The sequence below is a fragment of the Cynocephalus volans genome, chromosome 9 (genome assembly GCF_027409185.1).
Source record: "Cynocephalus volans isolate mCynVol1 chromosome 9, mCynVol1.pri, whole genome shotgun sequence".
In the NCBI taxonomy this organism is placed as follows: Eukaryota; Metazoa; Chordata; class Mammalia; order Dermoptera; family Cynocephalidae; genus Cynocephalus; species Cynocephalus volans.
In genome coordinates, this window is record NC_084468.1 from 106,005,154 (window position 1) to 106,023,842 (window position 18,689).

The window sequence follows — 18,689 nt, forward strand, 5'->3', positions numbered from 1 at the left end:
AAAGTTTTCAGGCAACCAAGAGGCTCATGCTCTCTATAAGCTCTTTGCTAGGAAAATCCCAGTTAAAGTCTCAGATTTTTTGCATAATTAGAAACACAGCTAATAAAAACCAAGGGGTATGGGGAGTTGTCTGAGAAAATCCAAAATGCTGAAGAATGCATAATTTTTTTTCCTGGATAAAGAGTCTATCTATGTAGGGAAAACAGACAGTAGAGGCAAGCATCCGAGTCATGGATCATGGAGGTAGGGTGGGTGGAATACTGCTATTGAGAAGGAAAAGAAGGGTACTTTGGGTCTAACTTGCTCAGATTGACTGTCCAAATCAATTCCACTCACAAATAATTGCTCAACTGTTCATTTCATTTTGCCTGGGTAGACACAGCCATGGAGAACAACTTAAGTGGGTCACTTTTTCTTGGACCCTTTAAGAAAATCTATAGCAATATATATAGTAGTTTAATGTAAGTCTACAATGGGAAAAAAAAAAAGCATTTCATTTGTTTTGCTATATCCACTTTGCTTTTCTTCATACAGAAAAATGTCCTTTGGGTGGAGTCAGGTATGCCAATTGAAAATGACCCATATCAGATGTATAGGTTTGTTTGAGGAATTATAGCTCTATTTGGTACCTTCCAGTCAATTTATTCATATCTATATGTCCTGGGGACTCACTGTCCCAAAGATGATTATAATGTATGTTTACCACTGACTGAAACTTTATGAATTAGATACTGAGAAAAAAAGTGGCTCTTTCTGTAACCAATATTATGTGCCAAAATTCCAGAGGTGCACATAATTTTTACCAAAAGAGGATACTAAGCATGTATTTGTTGAAATGGGAACTCTTACTTACTGTGTGCTCCTGTTGATCCTGCACAGCCCCAAGGCCTGTTGCTACCTGTGCATCCCGCAGGGGGAAAACCAAGTTGCAGTGGCAGGTTGGAAAACACATCTGGGGAGAATAATGATGTTAGTTCTCTGGCAGTGGCTGAAATTGGGGAGTCACATTGACACTTGCTTTACACAACAAGGTTTGGCTTGAATCTTAAAGTTTCGCTTAATCTGGCATAATTCTAACTCAAAATAGTCAATATGTCAACACAGACTCAGCTTCATGTTACATTCCCATCAGGAATGCACCACGGTTCCAATTTCTCTACATCCTCACCAACACTTGTTATTTTCTGTTTTTTGTGCTTTTTAAAAAAATAGCCAACCTAATGGGTGTGATCATTTATTTTTACACATGCGTTCATTATACTAACAGTCTTTTTAAATTATGAAACTTAGAAAACTTGAAGAATGAGGCAAATATCATATAATCTATATTTTAAAATAAATTTTATATATTGTTTCTTAGGAAAAAAGGAATACAGATTCAGGACTGATACAGATGAGGCTTCCAGGCCAAATTTTGCCTAAGGCAGAACTTTATAGTGTGCCTATGACTATATAGTCATGTGCTGCAAAATGACGTTTCAGTCAACAATAAACTGCATGTACAATGGTGGTTGGAGCAGTAGACATACCATATAGCCTGGGTGTGTAGTAGGCTATACCATCTAGGTTTGTGGAAGTACATGCTATGATGTTCACACGATGACAAAATCATTTCTCACAAAGTATCCCCATTGTTAAATGACACATGACTGCAGTTATTTCTCCATTTGGGAGAAATTAGAAACATATGTTAAGTATATACAGTTAACTTCATGTTTCTGAGTTAACTTTGTGGAGGATCTTCACTGAAGAAAAATCATCCATTAAGCCATAAAATAAGTTTTCTTAAATTGCAGCCTGGGACATGACTAAGACTTAGGGAGAAAATTAGGAATTAAAAGATATAATATGCATTCTTTAAGGCTACTAGAGAACCACTGGGATAGAATGCTTCAATACCCAAGAAGACATTCTATTTTCTCAAAAGAGGCAGTCTTTGATGTAGTTGTCCAGTGCAAATTGTGCAAGCAATTGCAAGAAATACGAAGGATGTGTATTTCCCAGGTGTTTGTGGGTCTGGGAAGAAATCTCCATTTGAGTGAATACATGCTAAAGCTTGCACTACTGGTGATATGCCCTGTAAGCATCTGTTTTTCATGAGTGTTAGGGTTGAAAGGCCTTGTGGTTCTTAAGCACTATCTATCTATGGACATTTTAGTTGATAATGAAAAGCATGAGCTGTTCTAGGCCATATGTAGCAGAGCTTGAATATGTCTTTAACAGGGACCATGAGAAATACTGTATGTGGGAATAAATGTGTGGGTGAAACTTAAAGTTGCCATTTCCACCATGACAAAAAGTATGGATCAACATACCTGTTTTAATTGCTTTTCTAGTTTTTCTTTCTCCATCTGACAAGTTTTTATCTACGGACAAAACAAAGGCATTTTTTTATCAAGAAGAATTCAAATTGATAGTTCCAAAGCTACTCTTGACCCAGCTGGCAGTGACCTACTCAGAAGCCCAAGGGATGAGGCACCAATAGCAGTAATGCCAAAGAAAACAGTTGTGTTTTGTTTTTCCAGACATACATTGATTCTATCTTGATATTCTCAAATGGAGTTTGGAAAGTTGGATAATTTTAAATCATTATTCTTATTTGTTGAGGCCATTACAATTCTCAGTTGTAGGTCAATCTATTTAGATATAGAAAAAGAAACAGCTTCCATTGCTTACTGAATGAAATTGGAACTGGTCAGCCTGACATTCAAAGTCTTCCACAATTAATCTTAGAAGTTGTATATGCACTTAATACATGCCTGGACAACGTGGCACTAAATAGACCATGAAAAAGACACTCTTTACAGTATGAGAGCTGAAACAAGAAGGCAGAGTGTCACTCTGTTCAACCTCAGCTGAGAATGTGTGTGACAGGTGACTCAAGTTTCCTGCACTGCTCATGGTCTTGAATGCACCGTGAAAGCACCACCAAGTATTAATTTTGGGATGACAAATACATTTTAGGAAGTAGGCAAATTCACAAATATGGAATTTGCAAATGATGAAAATAGACTGTATATGTCTCTTTCACTATACTGTGAGTGTTTAAGAGTAAAGACCAGTTTTTTATTCCCTCTTAGCATATAGCAGAATGCCTTGCAGAAAGAAAGCATCAAAATTTGATTACAAGGAACTGAAAGTAGTGCACCAGTTGTACAATTAAATGAAACTGTTAAACATGCCCCTTACTATAATAATTTATAAAATACCTTTGAGCCATGACTTGAGCTAGGTGATTTTACAATGGTTTTCTTCACTGAGAACAACTGTGTGAAGTTATGGGTGGGTATCATTATCCATATTTTACAGGTGAGTATATTAATAAAGGTTAGGTAACTTATTTTTAGAGACAGAGGTTTTGGAGTTATAAGAAACATTTTAGAGATCATCTGGTCCAACTTTGTCATTTTACAGATGAAGAAAGGGAAACATAGAAAACTTAAATAACTTGCTCAAGGTCATCACCAGTCAAGCATCAGAGAAGGCAGGAATACCAGATCCTTTTTCCTAAATTCCTTCCACTCTACTTTTCTTTCACTTTACCACATTGCCTATTTTACCATTACCATTGGCTTAAAACATCCTGAGTGATAGAATGGATACATTCTGGTATGTAAGCAACTAGTGCCAGAATGATTTGACCTAAAAATTCCTTTTAAAGTCCATTTGGACAACAAATAATATGCTATTCAACTAAGGTAATGCCAATTGTCTTTATTATATCATGCCATTTAATCTGCTGTTAATACATTTAACATATATCATCAAACCATCTACTACATCTCTTTGTAAATTTTATCATCTTTTTACTAGAGAGAATAAGACTTTTGAAAATTAAATGATTGGGTATCATTATTTTAAAGAAAATTTTTTATAGTTTTCAGATGTCACTTAGATATTATTAAGATTGTCCCTTAGTTTATAAGAACAATTATACTATACTGTATTTAGATAATACATTTATTTTCTGATATCAATCAAAAATTACACTAGAGATGACACAGAAAATGACTTGTAGATTATAGTCTATAATGTTAAGTAGATGGATATACATTCCTGGCCAGACTGAAAAGTTCTGTAATGGCAAGGACATTCACAATGCTAGACACCAATTTATCACCAATATGAACTTAATATAGTAGAATAAATAAAATTAAAATATGGCAGGAAGTAAAATAATTTGTTCAGTGACAACTTAAAAGAAAATTAAGGCAACTTTGAATGTAATAATAAATGAAAATTGAAAGAGTAATTTCTTCATCAAGAGTAATCAGAACATTTTCTCACCCATTGTTATATAAATTATCTATTAGCTCACATAAATTTTTTTCAGGAAATCATTTAATTACATTTTACCACTATTTCATCCCTTCTAATTTCTGGAGAAGAAATTATTCTGCCAAATATTTTTTCCATATAAAATTAGAAACTTCAAGTTGATCCCTGAAAAAATGTCAGAGATGAAATTAAATTCTCATCTACTTTGTATTTGGAAGAAGAGGATGAATAATAGTTTAAAATTTGAAGCTAAAGAGCTGCCACAGCATGTCCCACAACAATTTCCTATTTATTGAAAAGCATTGCATGATTTTGCAAATTAAAAATGTTGTGGTTTGTTTTATTTTCTTAAGCCAAAATTGTGTTAGCCTCATTAACATCAGTGTTTATCCATCACGGCAACTTCCTGAGTCCATTCTAATCTATTACTCTTAATTTTATTGTGTTTACAGTTAACATATTCTATTTCATGAAACTGATGACCATTGTCTGGCTTTCTTGAAAGTGCTCCAGTTACATTAAATCTGGGAACCCACCAAATAAAATCCTCAGTTTCACTAGACATATTAACGGCATTTAGAAACATATATGTTTTTGGAAGACAAGAGCATTCCAACACAGTTCTTCAAAGAAAATGCCAAGAATTTAGAAACCACTTCACTTTGAGTACTAGACAGTTCAACTCCCTTTCTACCAAGATAAATATTATGAGAAAAAGATCAAAAGAACTGTATATTATAAAAGACTTTGGAATCCAATTTCTTGAGTAATTCCTTAATATACTTAAGTTAAAAGAAATTTCCAGTCATTTTCGTCTCCTTACAAGATTGTTCAAGAATGATTTCATCCCAGGTGCTGACCTTTCAAAAAAAGCCAATGTCAATTAACAGAAGTTAAAAAGTCTTGAATTTTTTTTTTTTTTTACATAACAAAATATAAAATAAAATGCACGTGTGTGAGCAAAGATTATTGGTTTTTTTTTACTTGTACCTGAGAACTTAGCTTGTTCAACTGGGATTGAGAAGTTTGATTAATTTGCTGTAGTTCCTCTTTCTCTTGATTAAGTCTTTCTCGATCTGATCGCTCCTTTTTGAAGTCTTCTTCGTATATTTGCACCTAGGAAATATTAACTTGCTGTCACTGTTGGCTTTCTTTTCTCTTAAGCTATTTAAGTGATTTCAGAAAAGGTACAATGTGGGTCTTTCCAATCCCCTCTTTGCATGAATATTTCTTCATGATGGGAAAGAGAAATAGATATGATTGTAATTTTATCTTTCTCTTTGTTTAGATGGACAGCTCTCAACCTTTTCCTCCTTGAGCATGTATCAAGAATTCAGAAGTAAAGTGACAATGTGCATATGTTGAAAAAATTCCCCTCACTGTTTTTCTGCTGCATACTCTATCATTGTGAAGACGCCTCTCAACTAGTGTCAAGTTTTAACTGTTTGGGAGCAGGTCATCCATTCCCAACACGAGGGCTTTGATCTATGAATACTGTTTCACGTTCTAAAAGACAGTTTACTGACAATAGCTGCTTGAATTTCTAAAAGACAGTTTACTGACAATAGCTGAGCGAAGCCACTAAATACTGACATGCCAAAGTTTTCAAATATAAATTATAACTTGACTACATTAAGAATTGAAAGCTGATGTATGTGGAAAAGCAAAGCACACTTGCTAAAAGGTATTCACACGTTTTGGCCTTTATAAATAATTTTGGGGTATGTCATAAAAAAGAAACATATTAATATTTTAGTGGAATGCTTCTTGAAAGTCACCACAAATATTTCGGAAAAGTGACCAAACTAAAAAGAAAAACAGATTTCATTATTGTTGTTGCTGGTAAATACCATAGTGTTGACGATGGCTTGGAGACTAGCATATAAAACTGAAAATAAATGAAACTTAGTGAATGCAGCAAAAGAATTCCTCTAAGATCATGATTTAAATTACTACTTATATTGGAACCTAGTAGTTAGATTTTTGTCTAACACTAATGCACATGGTGCCTTCATCAGTGCAACAAATTTTAAGTCAATAATAATAGAATAAAATGCAATAGACAAGAGAAGAAATTAAATATTTTATATAAACCTAAATGATTTTAAGGATTTAGTTTTTTTGAGATTTTTAAGGTTTTATTCACCAGAAACATTGCAAGGAAACTACATCCGGCCAATCAGACATTTTGATTTTTTTTTTTTTTTTGGTTGAGAACTGAGGTTTAATTCAGACACAGTTAAACTAATGCTCTGTAAGCAATCACCAGTGGCATTTTAAATAGGAAAAGCCTATCTGATTAGAACTGAACACTCTGGCAATATCACTTTAGATAGGTAGGAGACAAGATTCTAACTCAATTTCTTTGTGAATTTAAACCTTTTAGTGGCACTTGATGATGCAACAATTTGGGGTGCCCAATTTGAAACATGCACAGTTAGAATGTGTGTGCAAAAAGTCAGGAATACAGCCACCCAAAAACTAAGGAGATGGATTTTGGCCTACCCTTGGGGATTATGAAGAAAAGAGTACCTGTCACTCTCTGTATCATTGCTGTAAACTCCATGTGTAAGAGTGACTTTCTTGCACATGGTGTACATGATATATGAGCACGGAGGATGATTCAAGTATTTGAACATAAGCAGTGCTTTCTATTTTTTCCCAGAGGAATCCTGGCTAGCACCAACAGTACATTAGGGGTTGAGAATTTGGCAGAGCTTTGACACTCTAAATATTACCCTTATTCTCTTCGTGGGCTTATTTTTAAGATGTGTATATGATACTGAATGTAATGAAGCAGACCATTCAAATAGGATTGATAGAAGAGAAAATCAGCTTTACCATCAAGCGCTATGAACTTTTTAGATCTGTTTACAGATAGGCTACTTTATATGAAGTAATAGCAATAAAGAAAATAAAAATAACACAACTGATTCCATGTATTGCATCAAGAATCCTTGTAACTGGCAACAGCTCAGAGCAAAAACAGTCAACAAATTATACCTAGGGACATCAGAAAGATAATACTTTTCAACCCTGTGTTCTAGGACACTCTCTTCCCCACTGCTGTTACTGACAATGTGTGCTTCAGGGATTGGGATTTCTATATATATCCTGTATTTATCTATTGCCATGAACTGTTCCAGCTTTTTACCTACATTCGTTTATTTAAACTCTCAAGGAAAAGAGATGTGATATGCATGGTTGGCCCTTGAACTAAGCAAACTCCAGCTAGTTGAACTAAAGTTAAATGCAAGTAGTCTAGGCAGTGCTATAACCGCAAAGCCCTGTGTTGATGGTACAAGCAGAAGCTGTAGAGAGTGCGTCCACTCATGCTGTCCACCTGGCAATTGTGAGTGAGGCTGGGTGAGTGGGGAGGAGGAAGCTGTTGTGCATCAGTAAATGGCTAGCTGGGGCCATCCATACGTAGGAGTAGCTCAGCAGACCTGGCTCTTTAATGATTATAATCAGTGCAAAGTACTCTCTTTAAAACCGCCCTTATTGTTCAAAGGCCTGGAGGTCAGCAGCTATGCATTCACAACCTGGCTACTACCTTTTACTGAAAATGTCCAGAGTTTGGGTTAACAGTGTTTTCAGAAGTAATCATATCTACAAAAACTCTCTAGACCTGATGTTAATAGAATCTCACCCAAAGGTTAATTAGTATGTCTCTCTTCTAACTGTGATCTTGAACAAGCCATTTAACCATCTAAAACTCAGTGTCCTCTTTTACAAAGTGTGCAAGTGAACTAGCTGATCTATATTCTCCCTATCAAGCTATAAAATGAGATAATTCTAGTTAAAATAAATACAAAAGGATTTCATATATTTTGAACAGCAAGCCATCCAAAAACATCCAAAGAAGGCCTGTGTTCTCCACATGATCACGCCACTCCCAGCTTCTCACCTGCTGTTTGAGAACTTCCATTTCTGTTCTCATCTCCTCATGGCTGCACTCCACTTTACACCTCCCCCAACAGTCCTCAGAAAATGAAGAACACTCGATTTTCAGGGCATCCTGAAGAGCCTATGTCATAAGACAAGCACACTGTTGATCTGAGATTTACCACATTGTATAAATTCCCCTATGACTGTTACAATTGTGAGTGAACCCACAAGGCAGAATTTCATTTTTAGTGCTGCTTACATGACTGAATAACTTTCTAGTTTTCTTAATAAATGTATTTTTTTTTTTTTTTAGAATCTCTGACTTTTCTCCATGCTGATGCTTATGTTTCTCATTCCCCATTATTATTTAGGGGGACTTGATGTTGAACCCCCCTCTGCCCAGCCAAATATGAAAGAAAAACATACGTGAGTAATTCAAAAAGTTCATGGAAAGATTTGTATTATCTTTTAATTCTATTTTTCCATGGATTTTTTGAAGTGCTTGTATCTACAGCCTTTCTCAAAATTCTTTGCTCCAATCAACTGTATGTTCTATCAATGATTCTCAAATTTTAGGGAGTCTCGGAGGTAGCAAAACACACCCGTCCCTGGACACTGCCCAGAGATGCTGAATCAGTAGATCTGAGGGTAGTGTCCGAGAGTCTGCATTTCTCGAAAGCTGATGTTGCTGGTCCCAGATGACGTGTTGAGTAATATTCTCTTACATGGCCATACCATGCCCCCAGCAGGAGAAAGGGAAATCCACAGAAATGCAAGCGCATACAGGCTCGCTATCTGTTAGATCTGTTGTGCTGCTCTTCTGCTCAGTCCTGCTTCAGCACACCATGCTTGGGCCTAGCCACTTTCATATTTATTCTCCATTGAAACATCTACTAACTCACTACGAGGTGGAGAAAGTGCTCTAATTTCTTAACATACAGGACAACTTGGTGTTTTTACTGTGGAATGAGGAGGTAAAGGAAATAAGATACTTATATTTGCCAGCAACATTATCATCCTTACTCATTAGCTCATAATGCTCTTACATATACTGTACTTAGATCACATAAAACACATTGATTGCCTCTATTCTGAAGACCTTTGGTTTATGATGGGTTCAGTAAAAACAGCTTCCAAATATTGTGAAAGAACACATATCATCCTGGTGTGGTCTCAGAGCCCACAATATGACTACTTGTTCATAATCAAATGAGTCTTCTGTACAAATAGAAAAAGTTCATTTTTAGAGCTCTAAGAAGAATTCACGTCCTCTGTATTTCTTTAGCAAATTTAATGGTGTTCGTTTGACGTTATTAGTAGTAAGTCACTCCCCTGCATTGCTATACAATATGATCATAAAAGTAGAAAAGGAAAAGCAAATTTTCTGTCTTGAGTATGTGCGAACAAACTAGAAATTTCCTAGCAGAATATTTTAGAGTCTATGGATATAAATTGTTTTTCAGGAAGTTGTAAGAGAAATAAGAAATTGTTCTTCCTCCAGAAGGAATGTGAAGAAGCAACAAAAGTTGTCAAATAATTTCCATTTTGTCAGTATTAAGCTCTAGGAAGTGTCAGATTAGTTTTTAAAATTTTTTAAATGTATGACCAGTAATAGAGAGAATCTAGGGTGGGGTCAACCAAATGAATGATGGCAATCAAATATGCTGGTTCCATATCCTATACTTATGAACAGACTATTTTTCTGGATTTTGCTATTTGAATTTCATGGTCTACTTTTCATGCTATTCAGGATTCCAGAAATTTTGCAAATGAGTCATAAGTGAAGAAAGTCTAACAGACATTTATTCCATGTTGGCATTTTCTAACTCCCTTGAACACCTATAAACTATTCTAGAATAGTTATTTACTATTAGTACAGATATGCTAAACAGATCTACCCATCTCACAATGCTGAGATGTCAAACAAATCAGTTTTGCCTGTGGGTGGCACTGGCTGACTAGCCTCAGGTAATTTTTCTCACTTTGGTTAACAGCTGGCTTCTCTTTATGAATTAGTTGAAAACAAAACCTTTGGGTATTTTCTTCAAAGCAAATAGATTGAATTGAGTACACATATTTGTGTGAACTTTTGAAAACCATATGTTAATAACTAAGCTGACATGTTACAAATTTTAGCAGGCGGTCGGCCTGTGCAAGTAGAGTAGACCCCAAATTTCATGCTGTGATGGGTGGTGTGCACAACCAGCCACCCAATCAAATTTTGAATACCTTCTTATCACAGTGATAAAAAAGAAAAGATGAATATTCATTGTAAAAGATAAGAGTCGTAATATCTTTCATTTCATTGGGTACTAATACATGCACTAAACGGTAAAGAAAACTTTTCGTAACTCATCACTTTATATCTATGCTTTTAAGTAACAGTTTAAGGTATAGATGGTAGGGTGAAATCTTTCTTGCTTTAAGCACCCATTTATTTTCCTCACTACTCATAAGTAATGTATCATGCCTGTTATTATTATGAATCTCAGGTCTAGAATTGGCTACTGAACACATATACTAGCTAATTAAATCCATTCATTCATTCATACATTCATTCATTGACCCATTCAGCAAGTATATATGAACTTACTATGAGCAAGGCCCTATTCTAAGCACCTGGGATACAGCAGTGCACAACACAGAAAAAACACAGGGCCACATTATGACATTGCCTTTGTGAGTTCCTCCCTCCATAAAAGTACATGTTAACATGATATTTTACAACTGTATTGTTATCAGGATAAGTATAATATATGAAAACATGTTTTCAACTCTAAATTTTATTTTTTCTTCTGATTTTAAAAGAAATTAAACATATTCATGAGCCCCTAAACACTGTGCCTACTGTGCCTAATGGAGAAGTCAACCCTGCAAAATCTTACCCTCATGGAGCTTATGATCAATATTAGGAGGCAGAAAGAAAATAAGGTAATAAATATGAAACATTAGACATGTATAAGATAGTAATAAATTTCAAGGGAAAATTAATGCAGAAAATACCAGGAATAGAGTATGTCATTTTAATTTGCATAGCCAGAAAGGTCCCCTTTGAGAATGTGACATTTGTATAAGATCTGAATATTATTCAAATTAATTTTTCTCATTGAGATTTTACAATTATAATCACCAGAATTTTAAAATTATTTTTCTAGCCTTAAAAAATTTCTGTGAACTATAAATACAGACTCATTAAAATGAAGTGTGCAAATGAACATGACCTCAGAAAACAGTTCTTGGATGTTTTATTATCTACAGAATTAATATCTTTGTGCCTACAATTAGGGAAATGAACTAGACAATGTAAGAAAACTTATAATAAGGTATCCAAAACAGGAGGAATTTCAAATATAATCTCAATTATCCTTAGTTCCTATAATTCATTGTGGAGGATTTCTCAACAGAGAATAAAATGGAAAAGATATGTATTTGCTCTGAATTTGTATGTCTGAACACTGTTTTTCTCTCTTAGAGGATAAAGTACATTGTTTATCAAGTCAATCTCCACTTCCCCATTTTCTCCTGAAGAATAACTTGTTCCACAAACAGAACTAGTATAGCACTGCATTTGTAAAGCATTCTGTCAACTATATAGGCACATAGTTAAAATTTTGGGGATCTTTAAAATGACACCGCTGAATACTAGTTAACTATGGCCATGGGCACGCAGTCCAAAATACAGGGATTGAGCACGTTTTCAAGGTCAATCACCCACTCTTGTTTTAGAAGACAATTTCTGTTACTTTGGTTATGAAATACCCAGTTGAGAGATGTGTATCTCAAGTCAGCCATGTGCTACAGCATTCCTATGTTCCCTATGGCTTGGCTCTTGGAAAAGTCAACAGCAAAGGATTGAATGTTGTTCCCTGAACTGGACAGAGACTCCTTTCACCAGAAAATTAAGCAATTAGTCCATAAAATGACAAAATAACACACACATGCACACACACACACACACAGATACACTTTTGCAGCAATTCACAGGTTGTCCCTTTGAAGAGTTAAGTTGGAGCTAAGGTTTTAAAACCACCTGTATTTTCCTAAAAGTCCTGAATTTTTCTGCTGCTTTCTCTCCCCCATTGCCCCTGCCCCAATGTGAGGTGGGTTTTAGGTTTGCTCTTGGGAGGGCTGCCATCTCAGCCTTGGGTTTGGCATTCAGCATGCTTCCATATAGTGTGCATCACACCCAGCTCCACAGTGATCATTTTAGAGAATAGCTTGTTTCCTCAGGAAGCTTTTGTGGTTGACCAAGAGATACGTTATTGTTCGCAAACACCCACTTGTTTTATGTGGTTCTGCAAACCAGAAAAAGAAAATGTTCTTAGTGTCTTCTATAATTTCTCCTCATTTATCTTTTTCATGATGATTCTTTGCAGGGACATGAATTCCCTAAAGCCTCCTTAGCCAAGTAGGGCTGAAAGCTAAAATGACAGAAAATGTCTCCCAAGCCCCCAAGTCTGGGAGCCACATTGCAGCCTAGATTTGTTGTGACTCTCACTAGGAATGTGCTTTTATGCAGGGATATCTCATTTTGATCTCTCACCCTTGACCTGGCCTGATACCTTATTGAGGCGTTTTATTTCACATTCATAATATTCCTTCTTCTTGTTCACGAGATCATTTTTTTCCTTCAACAGCTTATTCTCTTTCTTCAATTCATGTAATTCTTCATTTAGGCTTTCCTTTTCCTTCTGAAGTAAAGAGCAAGGAAAAAATTAAAATTAATAAAAGTCAAATGAGATGATATTGTAGGAATCCTGATACATGAGCTGCTCCTGGCAGATAGAGAGCTCACCATTTGGAAATACTGTAAAAAGAGCACCTGCAATATTTTCACTTAACATGCCATTTGAGCAATGTTCTTTGCGTGGAGGACAGGGTTAGTATTGAAGAAATCATTATTTCATCAAAACTTAGTGCTGCTACTTAGAAGTTCTGTGACCCCAGAAAAAGATACCAAAATCCCCAATCCTCATTTTCAATGATCAAATAAATGGGTTTGCAGAATATGCTAGTTTCCTTGTACTGTTACTAGCTGATGAATAAGCAATTGAGTAAAAGTAATTGAAAATCCTAAAACAAAGAATAATTATGATTTGTAATGACAAACATGCTAATAATACTGATTTGATCATCACATATTGTACACAAATACTGACAGTCAACTGTGTACCCCATACATATGTATCATCAATTATGTTTCAATTGTAAAATAAAAAAATAAAGAAAATCCTAAACAGAAAAAAGTGTCACGGCAACAAAACAGTAGTTAATATCTCAAAGCCTAATCCTACATCGTTCTGTACTGGAGAGATGGAGAAGAGACTAAATTGTAGGCAAATAAGACCCGTCACTTACAGATAATTATTCAGAACACTATATTGTTGTTATTATTTTTAAAAGGTAGAGATTAACTAGTTCAACTGCCATCACTCTTCCATGTTTTAGATCATCAGGAAGTCCAGTGTTTTAAATAACTGAAGGTTAGTTGCTCAGACACTAACAGGCTCTGGATACAGGCACTGGGGCTCCTATCTCTTAAGTTTATACACTAAATAGTAAAAATTTTGTGGAGTAAATTCTACTTTTAATGAGTGAGAGTTTAATCTACAGAAAAAATATTGCAGAATTTAGGCAACTCATGATGACAAAATACCTAATATATGTGTTAAAGTATGTTACTTTAGCAATTCGTTTCCCAATACAATTATTAAACTTAAGAAATCTTAAATTAAATTTAGGTAATTCATTTTTTTAAGAGAAAACATTTATATTTGCTTTTGTATAAATAGAATGAACCTATATACTTAGAAAATGAACTAATCATTTTCTAATTTCGCATAACTTAAGAGAAAATTATTCCAACTAGAAAATGTTTCCACTGTATAAGGGAAAAATTACTAAGATTCCCAGTCAGGGTTTAATTGGAAAAGGAAATGACTGCTACATGGCAGAAAGGGAATTGCTAAACCCTGTCTTCCTCTGACTCACTGTGACAAAGACATCCTTAGTAAGGTAGGAAAACCTGGACTCGTGTTGTCTTAAGATTTGTGCATGTTTTAAAACACTGCCAATGCCTCGTGACATCAGTGATAGGACTTCATCTGAGAATATTTGCACTTTTCAGTTATTTTTACTATACCTAAAAAAAAACAAGAGGTCATTAGATTTTAAGGTTTCCTCCAAACTTCTACAATAGCCATGAAGTCCAATAACTGAAAGTGAAACTGGGAAGAAAAAGCCTGTTTTAGGAAAAATTGTCATCTCAGTTGTCACCATGTAATTCTCAGCAGGAACTGATGGAGCCTTAGAATCTAAAGATTGGGCTCAAGTCCTATTTTTCTTTCTTTCTTTTTTGATTCTTAGAAAAGTATTTATTTATTTATTTATTGCAGTGAATTCTTATAATTTTATGTGGGCTTGGCATCCGTTTATTTATTCATTTATTTAATTTTATTGATTATGCATATTCACGGGACACAAAGCGGACCATCAGGATCCATGCCTAGGATGTGCTGGTCAGATCAGGATGCCTATTACCACATACTGAGATTATTGCCCATGTCCCCCACCCAATTAATCCCTGGCCTCAAGTCCCATTTTTCCATGTACATTTCATCAACATTGGCAAGTCAGTCTCTTTCATCTCAGCTTTCTCATCTTTAACATGGCAAAAATAATATTTTTTTCCCACAGGTGGGCTGAGAATATTAAATGAGATAATGCCGGTGAGGTTCATTTAAAAACGCTATATTTTTATGATTACAAAAGTGGTACCTATTTGTAAAGTTCTCTGTAAGCTGAAAAGCTACTGCAAAAATGCAAGGAATTGCCATACTATTATTATTATCATCGCGAGTAATAAAAGTAATAAACGCAAAAGCAAAGTTAAAAAAAAAAAATTTTTTTTTCCCCTAGGGTGAAACGCCGTGCACCCTAGGGTGAACGTCATTGTTCAGAAGTTAGCTGATTTTAATAAGACGACAGGATTTCGTAGGAAAGCCACGGTGGCTTTGACTGCGCTCCTTCCGGCGGAGGGAGGTCGCCTTCCGAGCCCCGCCCACCTCTTCCCGCTGCCGCGGGTCCCGGGTCGGGTGGCGCTGCGGGTCGCTCGCTCTCTGACTCTGATGTCGCTCCCTCTCCTGTGTGCTGAGGCATCTTTCGGCGGCGTCCAGTTTCGTTTTCAGCTCCGCGACCTGAGGAAGTCGTTCACAGACAGCTGCAGACACCTTTTCGGAAGCCCACACACCCCTGGGTATACGCACTTGGGGACAGAAACGCCCCCCTCCTGGACGTCCCCTAAAGGAGAGGTTCCACTTCCCACCGCCCCTAACGTAGATCAGAATATTTGCATTTAAACAGGAGCTTGGTCAACGGGAAAAGCACACTTCTCACACCCAGACAGCGTCCAGCTCTTCCCTCCTTCCTCCAGACCACCCCCACTTCAGAGGGAATACAGACAGACCCCAGGCAGGAAGCCTCTAGGTTTGTCATCCTAGTGTCAGCTCTCAAGATGTGCCCTGCCTGACGTGGAAAAGGCAGCGAGGGTCAGGGGTAGGTAGAACATGCCTACACCAGAGAAAAACAGACATAGCCTTTGATTTAGTGATCTGCAGCCTTGACCTATCACTAAATGGCAAATTAAAGTCGGAGCGACAGCAGTCCAATGAGAGAACCTTAGAGATGGATATTGCTTCCAATATGGGAATTATACCCGTTGTTAACTCTGTATCTTCAAACGCCTGCAAGCCCTTCAGGAAAGCAGCTTGAACCTTCTCTCTGGGAATCATCATTTTAAAAACGTGGAGACCCAAACTGCCCCACAACGGGTATTGCAAGGTGGCCTGGCCATTGCCTGGTGCAGGGAGAACACTATCCTGCCCCTTGTAAGTCTAATACTTCTGAGTATCAAAATGGGAAAGAAAAGAGCAATGCTGCTGTATTACTTGTGGTCAAGTTTCTTAATGCTGAATTATTTAGAAGAATTTACACTCTCTTCTCTCTCTTTTTGAAGATAGAATGATTTTAAATTACAAATTGACTTTTACCTATTAAAGGAGATTTTCTCCAAAAAATTCCTTTCTCACCAAAGCAAAAGCTTTTTGCCAGCAAACTGTTTACACCTGTATCTTTGTCTGTGGAAAATAGCTTATGCTATCTAATTAAAATAATTAGAGAGCTGGCCTTGCACAGAACAGCATGATCTTTTAATTGGTTCTCACCTTACGTATAACCTTGTGTAGTAACAAAGCTGAGGACAGGATAATATGTAAGGTATGATATATGTGCATAAGAACTCTTGAAACATTGCTGGAGGCTATTTTTAGCACCTTTCTTTAGCCATGAGCAAGGCAATTCACTGACACTGTTCATTAATTTTCAGTACCAAGAGGCCAAAAAATGCACTCAGCAGCCCTTCCCTTCATTTTTCAACAGTTGGCTGCCCACAAATCTTTGTAGCTGAGATCACTGAGAGTCTTCACACACATGGCCCCACCAGGATTATTGGTTTTAAAAAAATGCCAAAAAAATAGAGAGAGGTTTTTACCTGTCTTTCATATAAGTCTTTCATACTTCTAAATTGCCGATACCATTGCTGGTTAACTTCCAGGAGCTGAAATTATTAAAATTTGGTGAATCAACAAAGGATTTCTGCCCAAATTTGAAAATTTGGCTAACATAAAAAAAGAATGAAATTCTGCCATTTGCAGTAACGATGAACGTACAGAAAATTATATTAAGTGAAATAAGCCAGGCATAGAAAGAGAAATACTGCATGTCCTCACTTACAAGTGAGAGTTTAAAAAAAAAAAGAAAGAAAGAAAGAAAGAAAAGAAAAAAACAAACAACAATAACAATAATACTATGAATTTTCAAAAAAAGAGAGAACTCTGGTTATTCGATGCGGGGTAGGAGGAGTTAGCGAGAAATTGGTTAAGGATCACAAAGATTGATTGTGTTTTGTAAACATGAATATACTAATTACCCTGATTTGATCACCACATATGGTACACAGGTTTGATATTCAAATCTATACCCAACCAATATGTATAATCAATTATGTTTCAATAAAAAAACTGTCAAAAAGAAAAAAAGAAAATTTGGCCAAAATGAAATCACTTTTTGAGATTACTGAGAATTTTCAAGCCGTGGATGAAGACAATAGTCCTTCCACTAAGTTCTGGTTGGGTGGAGATGATGTAATTGGACACACTCTTTTTTATAACTCATTCATATATGAAAAACTATTAAGTCTTAGGTGTATCTTCACAAGTCAGCAGAACAGTTTATAACAAATTTTAATTTTTCTTAGTTATTTGAATTTTCATCTTTGTTTAATCCAACCAGAATCTGATAAAAATTTGTAAGTATTGATAGGTTTCTGTAAGATTTATTAATATATGAAGGGTTTTTCCAAACCTTTTATATTTTTTATGTGATTAAACTGATTATTATAATGAAATATTTTCCAGCTTTTTAAAAGCAGAATTTATATGAACAAATTCTAGAATCCATTAACTAATCATCATTTGCTTATAATAATATGCTTTAAAAGGTCAACACATAATTTATAATATATACTCAGAAATGAATGGATAATATCACTTTTTTGAAAGTATAGATTTCAAGGAATAATAGTTTTGTTATAAGACAGTATTTAGAAATATTTTAGGCTGCAAACAATTTAAAGATTTTAAAACTATCTGTTAATTAGAAGGAAGAAAAAACACCATGATCCATGTTTTAGTTTTCTTGTAGAGGAAGTTTGTAGTTTCTTATATTAATAGAAATTTCAACACTTATCAACATGGGATAGACACTGAGAAGATAGTAACAATGACTAAAAGATAGCAAGACTTTCTTCTAATTAAAAAGCAAAATACCTAACCCACCGTGACAGGTACTAGGTAACTGTAATGCTGGAAATAGATATGGTTATTTAGCATAAGACTATAGAATATTATTATATAAAGATACTCGAGCTGTCGCTGTTACAGGGATTAACATTCCTCTGCTTCAGTAACATTATTCTGCTGTAGTTCAGTAATTTTCCAGAAGGGCACAATACTCTGTGCGGTATGAAAGAGGAGTAGAAGTCACACAGAAGAAAACATGAAGAATTTAAGACACAGAATGGGCTAGAAAAGGAATTACAAAATCAACAATATAGAGAGTGCTAACATTGTTATACTTTTCACTTCTCCTGTCAAGAGGAGCAAAGAGGTTCTAACATTCATTAAACTAAAAAACAAAAACAAAAACCACAACTCAAAATAATATCCATTAATTCTCAGTAACATTTTAGAAACAAGCATTTGTTAAAATAATAATGCTCCTTAAGCCCTACGCATTTGGATGCCCAATTCATGAAGTCATCAGCACTTAAAGCCTTTGACAATTTGAATTTCAAGGTGTGTCAAATTGCAAGACGTAAAAGGCACAGGTGATAAGCTCACATGGTGCATGTGGAGGAAAAACCTGAATTTTGAGAAAATTAGAATTATAATTACTGGATTTATGAC

The 18,689-nt window shown here is 35.5% G+C and overlaps 1 protein-coding gene across 1 annotated transcript in view; it reads right to left on the reverse strand.

Moving 5' to 3' along the window:
- Nucleotides 1-18,689, reverse strand: part of TNIP3 (TNFAIP3 interacting protein 3) — a 115,837-nt gene that overhangs the window by 14,230 nt on the left and 82,918 nt on the right. The window contains exons 6-12 of the mRNA XM_063107475.1: nt 16,715-16,780; nt 15,231-15,362; nt 12,729-12,857; nt 8,186-8,305; nt 5,269-5,394; nt 2,316-2,366; nt 854-952 (exon numbers count right to left, since the gene is read on the reverse strand). Of these exons, the coding sequence (XP_062963545.1) occupies nt 854-952; nt 2,316-2,366; nt 5,269-5,394; nt 8,186-8,305; nt 12,729-12,857; nt 15,231-15,362; nt 16,715-16,780 (723 nt within the window). The remainder of the gene's footprint in view (nt 1-853; nt 953-2,315; nt 2,367-5,268; nt 5,395-8,185; nt 8,306-12,728; nt 12,858-15,230; nt 15,363-16,714; nt 16,781-18,689) is intronic.